The sequence below is a fragment of the Lissotriton vulgaris genome, chromosome 6 (assembly GCF_964263255.1).
Source record: "Lissotriton vulgaris chromosome 6, aLisVul1.2, whole genome shotgun sequence".
NCBI classification, from domain to species: Eukaryota; Metazoa; Chordata; class Amphibia; order Caudata; family Salamandridae; genus Lissotriton; species Lissotriton vulgaris.
Genome location: NC_141694.1, coordinates 1,265,643,122 through 1,265,658,367, shown reverse-complemented (window position 1 = coordinate 1,265,658,367; position 15,246 = coordinate 1,265,643,122). Strand labels below are relative to the sequence as shown.

At 43.7% G+C, this 15,246-nt stretch overlaps 1 protein-coding gene across 1 annotated transcript in view; it reads left to right on the top strand.

The window, feature by feature from the left end:
• The window catches only part of CDC40 (cell division cycle 40), a 480,503-nt gene that overhangs the window by 180,836 nt on the left and 284,421 nt on the right, over positions 1-15,246 (top strand). Inside the window, exons 5-6 of the mRNA XM_086927386.1 lie at positions 12,752-12,891; positions 13,020-13,116. Of these exons, the coding sequence (XP_086783512.1) occupies positions 12,752-12,891; positions 13,020-13,116 (237 nt within the window). The remainder of the gene's footprint in view (positions 1-12,751; positions 12,892-13,019; positions 13,117-15,246) is intronic.

The following is a 15,246-nucleotide window of genomic DNA, read 5'->3' as shown; positions in this document are numbered from 1 at the left end:
TATTTTTATCGTCAGACTTTCGCCGAGCAAGAGAGAGAAGGAAAAAAAAATAGAGAAAGGGGGGAGTGAACAGTGGGAAAACTGTGACCTGGGAATAAAGCAGGGATGAAAAAAGCCCTCAGAATTACACAAAGAGACCGGACGAATTGTGCTGTGGAAGAAACAAGAATGAGGTGGGAACCATATTAGGCAGCCTCAATAGTGTGCAGCCACCACATTCGGGAAAACTAGCAGCGGGTTTCAAAGAAACTATAAAGGCCTATATGCACTCAGTCATGCATGTGTGTATTTATTTAGCAAATATAGCACTGGATGAAGAAGGCCCCCAGCGGAACCGAGTCCTCAGAGCCATTATGGTCCATTATGGAAGTTGCTACCCGCCCCAGCCAAATCATTTGCTGTCCTTCCAAGGTCATCCGAGATGCTTAGCAGAAGTGACCCTTGATTCACCTCTGCCTGGCAATGCGAGTCCGGATGTGTTCGCCTGGGGGTAGATCGAAGCCAGACCACAAGCACATCCTCCAGGGCTCTACATTCCACTTCCGCAGCTCCTCCGTCTTTGGACTGGAGCATGGTTTCAGGGGTCCTACGGTGTCAGCATCTTGGGGACTGCTATCCAATCACCTATCCTCTGTGAAGGAGCTTTTTAAAATAAGAGTGGTTGAACTGGTCAAGGTCAGCGGCTCGTAAGATGCTGGTTATGTCGAAGCAATAACCCGTGCGAAGTAAGGGCTTGTAAAAATAAATGTTAAAAGGGATGGAGAAAGAAAAAATATTCTAATTTCCTGCGGCCAAATCTAGGGTTATATGTAGGGCTCCCGGTTTTATGGTATTTATTTTTTTGCCATTTCCGTCTGTATTTATCCATATTTATTTGTGGGGCATTTTTTCGGTATCCGCATTTATATTTGCATCAAGCAAAAGACGACGCTACAGCTAGTATTCTTCCACAATTATTTCAGTCCCCAAAAACCCATGTGCAACTGCTTGTACACATACACAAGGGCTGAGGGAACAACAAAGTAAATGGCAACAAACTCTACACACACCGATCACAATGCAAAAGGGACACCGCAAACCACCAGGCCACAGACAGACATGGGGTTAAGTGTGCGTCTAGCTACAAGAATTGGATCTAGGACTAATTGTTGCAGACCCAGAACATTGAAATTGCCAGCAAAATGTATCTACAAATAAAGAGTATTGTTATACATGAGTAGTGACCTGGTGAAATATACCAATCACAGACAATGCACAAAGATTTAGTTTGCAGAAAGGACAATCCATTGATAGAAATGTTTTGAGGATTTTATCAATTATTTACAAAACTCAAACCATGATTCTGTCCCTCACGTCCCATAGGGGTAAAATAAATACAACTTTACATGACTAGGGTCATGATTACTTTGCCTGGTTAAATCACTCCAACAAAATAAAGCCTCAATTACTAGCATGCTTGATGGCTTCCTAGTCAGAATCAATGTCTAACACCTTAGTTAGCTACATCGAAATTTCTCTCAATGTAATAACTTTGTTCACTTATTAATATTTCATCATCGCAATGCATGTCAACCTTTTTAAGAACAACAGTAGGTCTCATTTCCTGAAGCTGCTTGAATGCCAGTTGAATGCAATTGTTCAGTCTCTCATCTAAAACAAACAGTACAGTTCAGAAACACTTCAGTTGAGAAGGATTGGCAACTTGTATAAGGTTTTCACAGTCAGTAATTGGGTACGTGTGGCAGTCTACCAGAGAAGTCTTTTTTTTTAGCAAATGCCTTGCTTCCTTACTCTTCACTATCAGCCTCTCCACTACCATCCTCCTCGCTAGCAGCCTCCTGACTAGATTTAAGTAGATTCAAGCGCAAATATTTCTTAAGTCCTGTGCAATCACTGCAATCCCGCTTGGCTTTCTTCTTTTACCTCACAGCAGACTCTTCTAGGAACTTTAAGAAAGACATTTCTAAGCCCATATGTTTTAATGAACTCAAGTCAGTAATTGGGTTCGTGTGGCAGTCTACCCAGAGAAGTCTTTTTTTTTAGCAAATGCCTTTCTCCCTTCCTTTTCACAATCAGCCTCTCAACTACCATCCTTGCTAGCAGCCTCCTGACTAGATTTAAGTAGATTCAAGCGCAAATCTTTCTTAAGTCCTGTGCAATCACTGCAATCCCGCTTGGCTTTCTTCTTTTACCTCACAGCAGACTCTTCTAGGAACTTTAAGAAAGACATTTCAAAGCCCATAGGTTTTAATGAACTCAAGTCAAATACTGGTAGTGGCTCATCAGCAGTTTCAGAGGAAAACGTTTCCTCACCACTTTGTATGCTCTTTATCTCCGCTGCCAATTTCTCTTCCAACTTTTCAATTTTACGTTTTTTATTTTGAGGAGCAAGCTTTTGCCTATGCACTCGCTTCAAAACGTGCTTTCCAGGTTGAGAACATGCTTTTTTTTCTCTCATTAACTAGTTTTGTATCAAGCAATTCTGCAAGTTCGTCTATTTCATCCTTTTAAGGTTTCACTTAGCTGTGATAGTGACTCATCATTGCTCTCTGAAGACTACGCATCCGATCCTCTAAGTACTTTTGTTCTACGATGTGCAACCTTGTTATCGGATGCAGAGGCGTTTGCTACTCAAAAGGCATGATACTCATTACAGCGCTACCTCCTGCCGAAGCGCTGTGCTAGCTTTCAAATCTAAGCAGCGCGGGACACATACTACCTGACACCACAGAGGCGCAACTAGAGCCAAATTTCGGGGTGGGGACTAAGAAAAATTTCGGGGGAGGGGAGGTTTATGGGTCGGGTGGGGGGGTGCTGATTCTCCAAACAATATGCTGAGCGGAGCTGCAGGGACGCTAAGAAGGGGTGAGAACACACAATTCCTCATTAGCATATAAATGGTCTTTTAAAGACCTGTGAAGTACTCTGGTGCCGCTCTGTGTGTGTGCCCGGGAAGCTGTCTCTGCCGGGCTGACACACACGAGGGGGGTGGGGCGGGGTTGTCTGAAGCTCTTCGAGCCCATGGGCATTGCGCGCCATTAATCTGTTCCCTGAGGCCACGGAAATACATGCCGAATTCAAAACAAGGACTGGGGCAGCAACAAAAGGACCTGTTGCGTGGCAACTCCGGGCTGAAGCACGGCCGCCTGGCAAAATTTACTAGTATTTTGCCGTTTTTACATATAAATAGACAAAGAAAAAATAGTTTTCAGTCTGTATTTATATGTAAAACTCCATTTAAACGGAAAACCGGGAGCCCTAATTATATTACGTTAACCTGGTCTGGGTAGAGTATGCCTATATAAGTGTGTGGGCGAACACTGCTTAATTTGTGCCGGAGCTTGCAGATGGTGTGCACTGGAGCTCGTTTATTTCTGGGTGTATTTTGCAGCTAAGCATGGTGGAGGGGAAGAATTTTTTCTGAGGAACTAAATGACTCTTCAGCCTTTCGGCCATTTTATACACAACAGTGAAAAACTACCAGTCAGCTCACATCCGAAAACAATCGCTGGTCGCACGCTGCTCCTGGCACCCTGGTGTATGCTCTAGTTAACAGTCGCGCGCATGGTGCCATACGCTAATTCAAGCTTTTCAAACGCTCGTGCTTGTGCTCCACCTTGCTGGAGCGAGCAGTGGCGCTTGAGCCATTTGTTTTCAGTTAGAGCCGCTGCTCGCTCCCGCAAGGTGGATGCCAGCACAAGCGCGAGTGCTTGAAAAGAGCTGACCAATTTCAAAAGCTCATCTCTGCCTATGTGAGACCTAAAAATTAACCTGGAGAGCAAGAAGTGAAAAAGGTGTCCAAGTTTGTTGTAGAAAAGTCTTACCAATCTTGTATAAATGCTGATAAAGGTTTGGGCTTATTGATGGTAGACTAAGTTTTCTGGTGAATATCTTTGCAACCCTCGTAATGCAGGCTTCCTTTAATCTGTAAAGCTGTATATAAACCTGCATACACCTACTTTGCCTCAGTGGTCAATTTGATATATGTAAGCAACTCTAGCCACCTTTAATGCTGTCAGGACTTTTCATATCCCCCTATCATCCTGGTCTGAGTGAATTAAATCTGTATGTACCTTCTCCAGGTACTTCACAAAAGTAAATTGTGACTAAATACGGTTTCCTTTGCTACAGTCTGCAAATGCCAAAAGATATGACATAGCCTTTTATGAAAATGGTAAGTGCATCCCAAGCAGTAAGGAGTACACACTTGGGCTGGCTAGTATAAATTCCTCAATTTGTTTCTTAATATATTATTTAATTATATTATTATATGATAACAAAACCCTGTTAAGCAACACAGAAGATTTCATCCTAGTTTGCCAGTCAGTGAATGAAAAGAATTCAAGGAACAACCACATTGATACATTGAAGATAAGGAGGCTAGTAACCAACTTCATCCAATTTTTGGCTCAGGGAGCATTGACCCATTCCCAACAATGCTGTTGCCAGTTTCAACTAAAAGTCAACTAGCACCTTGTGCTATATGCTAGCAAGTGTGACTTTGCCCACGAAGACTTCTAAGCTACTAATTAAAGAACATTGTATGGTGTCAGAAGTAGAGGTTTCTAGTTGGCAATGGTTTGTACATTTATCCAAGGAGGGACCCATCTTCCGGGTAAAGGGGGAGACACTTCTAAAATAACCCTTGCTCACCCCTGGGTAGCTTGGCACGAGCAGACAGGCTTATCTGAGAAGCAGTGTGTAAAGCATTTGTGCATGCATACTGTAACACAGTAAAAACACTACAAATAGACACCACCACAGTTTAGAACAAGCATTTACAATGCAATGGTATCGGCATTGTTAAAGTTAGAGCCATTTGCATTGCTAATGACATTATTTTTATTTATGTTTTTGTTTTGAAAATGTAAATAAATGACATTGTCATTTACAATGCCAATAGCTTAATCGCTCGCAAATGCGAGACCTATTGCATTTGCACCCACACAGAGCCACCCACACAAAGCCACACACACACACACACACACACACACACACACACATACAGTGCCGCCCAAACAAATTCATTCACAGAGCCACCCACACAGAGCCACCCACACAGACAGAGCCACCCACGCACATACAGACAGAGCCACCCATGCACGCACACACAGAGCCACCCACGCACACACAGAGCCACCCACGCACACACAGACAGAGCCACCCACGCACACACAGAGCCACCCACGCACGCACAGAGCCACCCACGCACGCACAGAGCCACCCACGCACGCACACACAGACAGAGCCACCCACGCACGCACACACAGACAGAGCCACCCACGCACGCACACACAGACAGAGCCACCCACGCACACACACAGACCGAGCCACCCACGCACACACAGACAGACCGAGCCACCCAAGCACGCACACACAGACAGACCGAGCCACCCACCCACGCACGCACAGACTGACAGAGCCACCCACGCGCACACACAGACTGACAGAGCCACCCACGCACACACAGACTGACAGAGCCACCCACGCGCACACAGACAGAGCCACCCATACTCACACAGACAGACTGAGCCACCCACGCGCACACAGACTGAGCCACCCACGCGCACACAGACTGAGCCACCCACGCGCACACAGACAGCCATCCACACGCACACAGACAGACAGAGCCACCCAGGCGCACACAGTAGCAAGTAAACAAGAGTGCCAATAAAGCCAACCAGAGGTAAGCAATGGGCTGGCTCCAAGTCTAAGCCCATTTAAAGTTGTCGGACCGCACGTGGAAAGCAAAGCAACACTTCATGCTATCTGTTCGGCAACACTTAGCCCGAGGAAATTCCAACTCTAAACTGAGGATCACCAGCATGGAGCGAACGAAGCAATGCAGAAGAAGAGGAGTCCGTGTAAATGCAAACTCCATGGAAACATGACAGAAACAATGCAAAAACCAAACACAAAATACACTGGTTATAACCGCGTGTCAATTAGACGGTACTCACAGTGGCAGGGCATGAGGTAACCGCAACAAACAAAAGCAGTAACAGCACCGAGACATTTTCTGCCACAAATCAGATATCTATGTATCAAAATAGTACCACCGTATTTATACTAATACCACTTGTTAACCTTCATGTTTTATAGCTTGCACAGTGCTTTGCGATTTTCTTACATCAATGTAGCACCCACGTGGCTTTATTTCTAGTGGCTTTTTTGGTGAGTCCAATTATTTCTCCATCCTGGGTTCAGGTTTTGTCATTCTATCTCGTCACGATGTACCTCTGGCAATCTGATACTTTTGCAGCGTTCTCTTCGTGTCTTCTTGTTGCCAAATTAACTTTTAAGGTCTTAAAGTGCTCTTGGTGATAATGTTTTGGAGACGAGTCCTGCCTCGGATTTCCAAAGGCGATTGCATGCCGCCCTAGTTGAAGTCTGTGCGCTATACAAGTGCTATTTAGCAATAACATTAAAGGGTCGGGCTGTTGGAGTGTTGTATGATGAATATTGCAAAGTATGACACGCGCATGCGTGCGAAAACAAAAATCACTGCTGAGCATTAGACCGACAAAAATATTAATGTGCACAAATTAACACAGCGCTAGCAACTTTCTACTAGTAATTCCCCAGCACACACATCATTGCCACAGGAAAGAGGAGGCATGTCCTGCAACTTAAAGAAGCCTGCTTGAAGGGGCAGCCATGTGTGTGTTATCAGCGCCGCGCGCTGGTATGCAGACTCCCCCAGCATTCCAACAGGCGCGCATCGCGATCCGGCCTGCATTAGAAGCTGTGGAGACAAGACCTGGCCGCGCGCACACGTTATCCTATGGGGAAACGCTGCGCACGGCTAGGTCTTGTCTCACTTCGGCGTCTCAGACTGCTGAGACGCCGACAATAGTTCTCTGGCGAGAACGCGCTTTCAGCGCGTTATAGCCGAGAACTAAAAATATCAAATCCTTATCTAAGCCAAGCAAGACCAAAAACGACAAAAATCCAACATAAGATACTGAAAAAAATAGGTATTTTGCAACGTAACCTTTAAATTGCAGAAAATATCTGAAACCCAGTGCTTCCGAGTTGGTAGGCCCGGCCGGCGCTACCGTGATGCTGAAAACGACAGTCCAACAGTTCCAGCCGGCCGCGTCAGAACGGGTCAGCTGTAACATCGACAGGCTTGTAGACCGTACCTTTTTCATAGCAACCGATCCTGTTGGTACGAGTCAGTCAGAGCAACCATCATAGTTGTGCTGTGAAGTGAAGCAGTGCAGCATGCAGTGCCCTCACAGCACGGTGAGGCAGCGGCTCGGTGACGGTTGTCCAACGGGTTAGAGTGAGACCAGGGCTGCGATGCGGAGTGAGGCAGTGCACAATGCAGTGCTGGCAGGTCACTGTGCCGTCGACTGAGTTGGTCAATTTTTGGGCGGACAGCGACTGTGTTGGTGAGGTCTGGGAGGCAGAGTGAAGCTAGGCGGTGCATAGTGCGGTGCCCACAGACACCCTTCAAGCAGCTGCTCTGAGACGGTTGTCCAGCGGCATCAGTGAGGACAGGGTTGCGCTACGGAGTCCAGTGGTGCCTTCAGGACACTGAACCAGCAACGGACTCAGTGACCGAGTCAGCTGCTCTTCTCTGTGGCAACTGAAACTCACGGTTCCAGAGATGCTGCCTAGAGGGATGGTGAAGTCTTTGCTGTTCGTGAGACTTCTTGAACAGGGGGCAAGCCCTTGGAGATACTTGCCAAGCAGAATACACACACACACATCTGGGGAACTGGGTTTGAGTCTCGGAAATTACGCTGAATATCCTGTGATTCTGGGCAAATCACTTAATATCCTTGTGCATAACAAAAATGAATGTGTCCTCATGTAATGCAACTGGTGCTATGTAAGCGGACTGATACTCTATTCGGGTCAAGTTAGCGCTAAATAAAACTCTGTAAAAAAAAATATAATAAGTTCTGACCTTGGCAGAAACAGCTAATGCAGGCCAACCCCAGACAGCACACAGCAAAGGGACAGTACTTCTCCTTCAGCTTTTCCCAGCTCTTCTCCTTGGCAGAGGTTCCTTTTTGAATTTCAGAAGAAATCTAAAATTCTGGGGTCTGGGTCCCACTTTTTATAATCAGAATTCCTTTGTTCTCTTGTGGCAGAGAGTGTCTGTGCTCAGCAAAAAACAATTCTTTCCTCCCTGGCCCAGCTTCCTGGCAGGAGGTGGAGACCGCATTGTCCAAGGCTGACAAGGCCCATTCAGGTGTAAAGGAAATCTCCTCCCTCTACTCTAAATGCAGCCCAGGTCTATTCAGCCCAGCCCTGACTCACCCCGGAAAGGCAGGAACCCACCCCTGCACCCCAAGAGGCTGTCTGAACAGAAATACCATCCCCAGCCCCTGTCACTCCAAAGCCAGACAGTCAATAAACCTTGCAGAGGCACACTGGCTAAGCAAGAAAATACCCACTTTCTAAAAGTGGTATTTTCAAACCCAGAGTATAAAAATCATCCTTACTACAAAATGCATCTTTACATTCGGAGTTCAGGCGTACCAAGCTCCACTTTCTTATCTTGTTCCCATGAGCAGTGATACTTATAAGTTGTTATTATTTATAAGTTGTTATAAGTAAACTCCCCATTCTATCCTATGGGATGGATAGCCTTTCATTTATGAAAACAAAATAGTCCGTTTTTCACTATCCGGACATGACTAACACATCAGAGCATGTCCTACCTTTCACATACACTGCACCATGGCTACGGGAGTACCTTGGGCTTAACTTAGGGGTGACTAGCATTTAAGAAAAGGAAAGATTTGAGTATGGCAAGTGGGTGCAGTTTCCAGCTCGATATGGCAGTACTAGACTGCACACAGACACGGCAGTGGTAGGTCTGAGAACCTTTTGCAAGGCTGTTTATGTGGGTAGCACAATCAGTACTTCAGGCCCACAAGCAGCATTTGATTTACAGGCTATGGGCACACATGGTGCGCTGTACGCAAATTTACTAGTAAGTCAAATAAAGTCAATTATGGGAACACTAATCCATGACAAAAAATTGGAGGAAGCACCTGCACTTTGGCACTGAACAGCAGTGTCAAAGTGCCCAAAGCATCGAGACCAGCAAAAACGAAGTCCAACACCCAGTAAAATACATGAGGCAAAGGCAAAAATACAGGGTAAACCCATGCCAAGGATGCCAAGGTTAACACATTGGCTTCTAAATGTACATGGGAACATGTTACATTTACTCAAAAAACTCTATTGCCCCCCTCCCAATACACTCATCAGCACATAACCCCACCACAAACCTATATTAATATATTACCAATTGAAGCAGCTGTGAGTCTATTGAATAAAGATTGATTTATTGCACAAGTAAGACATTGGCACTAATAATAAATAATACTGGCTTGCTTCCCGGCATGATTTTGCTCAGGAATATTCTGACGGAAAGCTATTTTGGTTTTGATAAATGACATTGAGCTATGGCCTGCATGTTAACCAAAGTTTCAGTACCGTAGTGTCTGCCTAATTGAGCAGCAAAAAAACTTCATACCGAGCCTTTCAAACATTTTTCTCCACGCATTTCTCTTTTCCTTACTATCTGAGTGCTACCCCCGCCCCACCAGAACTTAAGTTGTGCCTGCCTTCAGTTCTTTTCCTCCGACAAAAAATCTGTTCATCGACATTGACCCGTGGAAAACCTAATATCCACAATGATCTGGCTATTACGCTTTATTGTACTTGGTTGTAGGCTGTCTCTCTCACTGAACCTAAACCAAGGTGACTCCAAAAACTAAAGGTAAAAAAGACAAAACAATTATTTGTGGTGTAGATCAAAGATCATGAAGCCACAGCCCCCTCCAAGTAGAAATCAGTTGAACTAGGTATTTTTGATGTGTGTCCCTCATTCTTTCATGTCAGATTTTTCCACATATTTCTTCCTGTTAGTGCCGCATTCACATTTCTCTCTGGCTTTCTCTTCTGCCATAAAGAACCTCTGATTATTATTCGGTCTAATGGGAGGAGTTGGTGGTAGGCCTTGAGGTTTTCATCATTAGGTTCTGAATGCGACAGCTGCCAAGAATAATGCAGTCTCTTACTGCTGAGATCAGCATGAAAAAGAGGCGTAGACTACATTTATTTGTAATGGAACAGAACATTTGCATACAAATAGTTGGACTTAATGGGTCTTGGTCTATTTTCAGGAAGCGCACTCAATGTACTTACTAAACGCCTTGACAAATCTACAATCCAGTCAGTCTGGATGGTCTGCTAGAATATACTTAAACTAATGTGTATATATAGTTTGGCTGTCTGTAGAGTGTGAAATTAGGGGAAAGGCTGAGAATTGCTGGATATTAACAAAAGCAAGGCTATTGTCAGTGTGATGGTAGGGGTAGTTAGTTTCTTACAGACTTTCTTGCTGCATTATGATCTGGTGTTTTTAGAACAATTGGGTCCTCCGCTGTTTCGTAAATTAGATCAAGGTTGGTGCAGTGCAGTGCAGATGGGCACAGGGATGTTGCTCCAGATATTAGGAGGAAAGGTGAAGGCCTGTTGCCTTGTGTGTTATTTAAAATAATTTACACGTCTTAACCTCCAGTCTGATTGTGTCCTGCCTAGATTCCTTGAGAGCCACCTGAGACTGTGAGCCTGTCAAACAAAATGGTAGTGGTGCCAATCTTGATGACTTTGTATGGAATGCAGCTGGGTTGAAGATAGTGTGGGCTGGCAAGGAGAACCCAGTGTTATATTTTTCCCTACTCCTCCTGCATGCCCAATGATGTATAGGTTGAGTTTACCCCTGTTTTTGGACTCTTCTTTTTTAGGTCTCGCCTGAGCCAGCGTATGCTCTACTCTGGCGAGACTTTTAGTAAGTGGGCATTCAAAAAACAGACCACATGCTTTTTGTGTGGCCTCGAGCATGCGGTTTCGCGTACAGTTACGAGCAGAGGCGCCATCTGGCTTACCTCTCTCATCATGCGCTCATTAAGTGCATCGCTCTCGGGCACCCTTACAGCCCGCGATCACTTTCACGGCTGTGTCACTTTCACGGCGCGCGTCCAATGCTTCTTTAATTTGTTTAACTTTTAGCGCGAGGCGCGCGCTCGCACGCACCACTCGCGTGCTTGTTATTATTACCATTAATAAGAAATTAATTGACCTTGCCTTGGTTCAGTTTCCACAGATCCATTTCAGGCTCGCTGATCACAAAGTAGAGTCCCTGCATCAGCCTACAAATTCTTATAGTCCAGAAGTTGTCTACAGCACCCCACTTAACACCATTCCCTGGCAACCGCTAATAGGTACAAGAGCATGTCCCAGATAAAAGCGATTAGCTGTCTCCCTTTAAGCAGCGCCAAAGGCCGGCCTGCGGCCCTCTCATCTGCTCGACACTTCCGCACAGGCAGCCTCGCCTCCGACTCCAAGACTAGCACACCTCCCGCTGTTTCCAGGAACTCATTCAACACCTCCACGCATTTCCCATTATCTCTAAGATTACATAATTTATTTGAATAATATTATACACCAGACTAACCTTCCCATGTGGATCGTAACAATATATGACAGGTTTATGTACCTCACACTTCAGGCTCTTTTGAGAAACCTGGTGAGACGGTCCGATAAGATTATGCCACGTTTTACTTGTTCTAAAAACTGCTTTAACCAAACATATATCTATTCACACATCGGACACAGGTCTTTGTCACCCCACTTTGTGTGCTGTGGTTTGGTGGTTTTGTGATGTATGGCTTCCCTGTAGCGTTAATAACCAGATTCTAACCCTGGGTATTCATTCGCTCCTGTGACGCAGTGAAGGTAGAAAACCAGAGCTGTTTTCCACTGTTGCTATATCATAAAAGAATTCTGGCCTGCGCTGACGGGGCTCTCTCTGAAAGCCTGTGTCAGCACAGAGAGCACAGGTTTAGGTGGGCGCGGGGGAGGCACAGAGGGTGACTGATAGGCGAGGGTAGCAGGAGACGGGGGTATTTTATGTTTTGGGTCCATGTTATTCACGTTTTCCCCCAAACACCGTCCGTTATTCGCTGTTACACTTTCATAATTGTTTTTGTGCATTCAACTCGTAATGGTTTCACCTGTGGAAGGTAGTATAGCTTACACTGTTGAAAGTGTGAAAGCGCCGCCCCCCCCCCCCCCCCCTCCAAAACACTTCTTATAGGAAAGAATGTGCTGCTATCCAACCTTTCACCTTCTTGGAAATGCAGGGGTTACCAGTTTTAGTTGAATTTTGCCAACAACTTCAAAGAAATGAACTTCTATCTTGATTGTGATAATAAGTGTGCTCTAATCATCTATTGAAGTCTTCTCAGAATGATGATCTGCAACAGTTTTGGGATGTACTTTCGGAATTGCTTCCTTGGGGACGCATCCTGATACTTTATTCAGTCAGTAAATGTGTTTTTGTTAGCTTTGAATTAAATTGGCATTGCATTAACCTTTTCCACGATTTTCGAATTATTGAGCTCTGGGGAAGGATCCACCTTCTGCATTGATTCTATTGAAAAGCTCAACCCAAGCATCTTGCTGCTCAGCCTGCTGCCATTTTCCCCTGCATGTTTAATCTACTCCTCTGTGATGTTTGCCAGTCTGTGTTTTTTTAGAGCTTGTCTAGGGCTAGACAAAAATACTACCTCTGTAGGGAATGTTGCTAGCCCTAGATCGACAAAGTGCACATCAACCCTTATTTAAACTATAAGTTTTGCATCTTGGATAAAGTTAATTTACGATGTTTTCAATGTTTAAAAAGTTCAATATTATTCTTTGTGTTCCTTTCTTTCAGGTTTAACAGTGTTTGAATCTGGACAGAAGAAAACTGAAAAGCGGAGGAAAATTAAAGGAAGCGATCCATCTTGTATTGATGGATTTCTAGGACCATGGGCAAAATATGTTGATGAAAAAGATGTGGCTAAACCGTCAGAGGTAGGTAGTTATTGCATTTGTAAAGCGTAATTCACATCTAAAGAATACAATGATTATGGTTTTTAAGATGTCCTATGAGGAATATCAAATGATCTTTTTTGTCAAAGAAAATTTTTATATTTTCCTAGGAGCAACAAAAAGAGCTTGATGAAATTACAGCAAAGAGACAGAAGAAAGGCAAACATGAGGACGAGAAGCCAGCAGATGAGAAGACAATTTTGCATGGTAATGACATCCTTTTAGGAATGTGTTTTCTGCATCCCAGTTATATATAGTTTTTGATGAAAAAGAAATCTATGTTGATTATGAAAACTCAGTTCACTTGATGGTAAGTTTTCACGATCTAAAGTTTACAAATGAACCTTGATTGCCATAGCTTTAATAGCAGGACTGATTAATATATTGAAAGCTTTCTAAATGCATTAGACTTAACCAAAATACGAATCACTTTCTTTTCAACCTGATAAACTATTTCGCCCTTGAAGTAGATCTTGTTCACATGTTGTAAATCCAAATGCATAAGTGAAAATTCAAGTCAAATAAGAGGTTTTGTCTGTTTGATTCTAGAACTCTATTGCTCTCTGGATTTAAGAGTGAATAAAATTCAGTTACTAAACCATCTGAATTTTAGCTCCCCTATGGGAGCAGATTCAGGTGTGTGTAAGCTCTTCCACCATCCTGTCGCTTATAGCGATAAACCAACTCCAGTCAGCCCTCCTCCCAATACCTAAAAGGTCACTAATTTCTAAACAGCTTTTATTTTCAATACAAAAGTAGAAAAATCAGTGGGGGAAAAATAGGTTCCTTTGTTTGATGTGTACTGGGAATCTCTGTACAGGGCATCTTTTTCTCACATGTCCACCACCATCTATATTTTAGCTGCCCTTTGACCAGCTTGTTCCATAAAGCTGCGAAAACATTTTGTTTGTAACAATTGTAAGAAAATAAGCCTGCTTTTATTGTACAGCACATGTTTTGTTAGAAAAAATAAATGCTTCCATAGTGTGGCTATTTTCTCAGACCTCTCCACAGTAAATCAGAAGCTATGGGGATCTTCACAATCCCCAACATGTTTGGGTGTGGATGGGATATTTGGTCTAGAGGGCAGACATGGCTTCAAACTTGACCTGGATATAATTTGTGGAAAAAGTAGGAAGGCCAAACCTTTGCTCGTCCCTCTCAAACATTGGAAAAGGATTAGTATTTAGGAAGAGGAAGGACTGGTAGTATATAACAGATTTTTTTTCCTTTGCTTTACACTTTTTTTTATAACGGACTAACATATCCACCACTCAAATTACTTTGATATTTCACTATGCTAATTCACCACTAATCTTTTATGGGTTCCGTAGTAGCATGCTACTCGCTGAAAAAGCACTTCAATACCTCAAAAGGGGTAGCAGTTGCTATATAAATGCAAACCTTTTCCCCTCTCCTATTCCCCCACAAACCAAATAACTGACTAACATATCCACCACTCAAATTACTTTTATATTTCACTATACAACTTCACCACTAATCCTTTATGGGTTTTGGAGTAGCGTTCTCCTCACTGAAGAGGGGCTTCAACACCTCATCTGGGGTAACAGCGCAAACCTTTTTCCCTCTTCTATTCCTCCACTGTCCTTCTCAATCCAAATAGCTGACTAACAGATCCACTACTCCAATTACATATTTCACCATACTAATTCACCACGAATCCTTTATGGGTTCCGTAGTACTGTGCTACTCGCCAAAAAAGCGCTTGGACGCATCGTCAGGGGTAGCAAGTGCTATTTAAATGAGATTACAATACAATATAATATCTTGGTTATAATTCATAATGCCAGTGGTGGAGGGTAAGTTGTGGAGTGGTATGTAAATTGTGGCGTGGTGCAGGGCTAATTAGGTTTAATTTTTTTGATATTACCAAGAGGAAATATTTGAGCAGTTAATGAAGGTGTGGAATATCTGAAACTAGTTTAATTTCTGTTGGCTGTAATTTCCAGTATTTGGGTGCAATTATGTAAAAGGATTGTGGCCAAGAAATTAATTAAACTTTCTGATTTCGCAAATTGAAGGTCAGTACAGTGTTGGCAGCAAGTTCCACATTGAATGCTGGTTTGTCTGAAAAATGGCTCATTTTCTTGTGATGTGTGCCCCTGTAGTTTACACTGGCTTTGTTAAAACCCGACATCTTCTAAGTGTCACAGTCTACCACAGAGAGTGTTCTCACAATACAATACGTGTACAGATAAATTAGCCATTTGCAGATTGTTGTCCAAATTCCAGTGAAGTGAACAACCCCTCCTCATGTAGGCTCCTGTACTTGTGGTATATAGTCTGGCTCTTTCAGGTGTAGTATACATTTGGTTG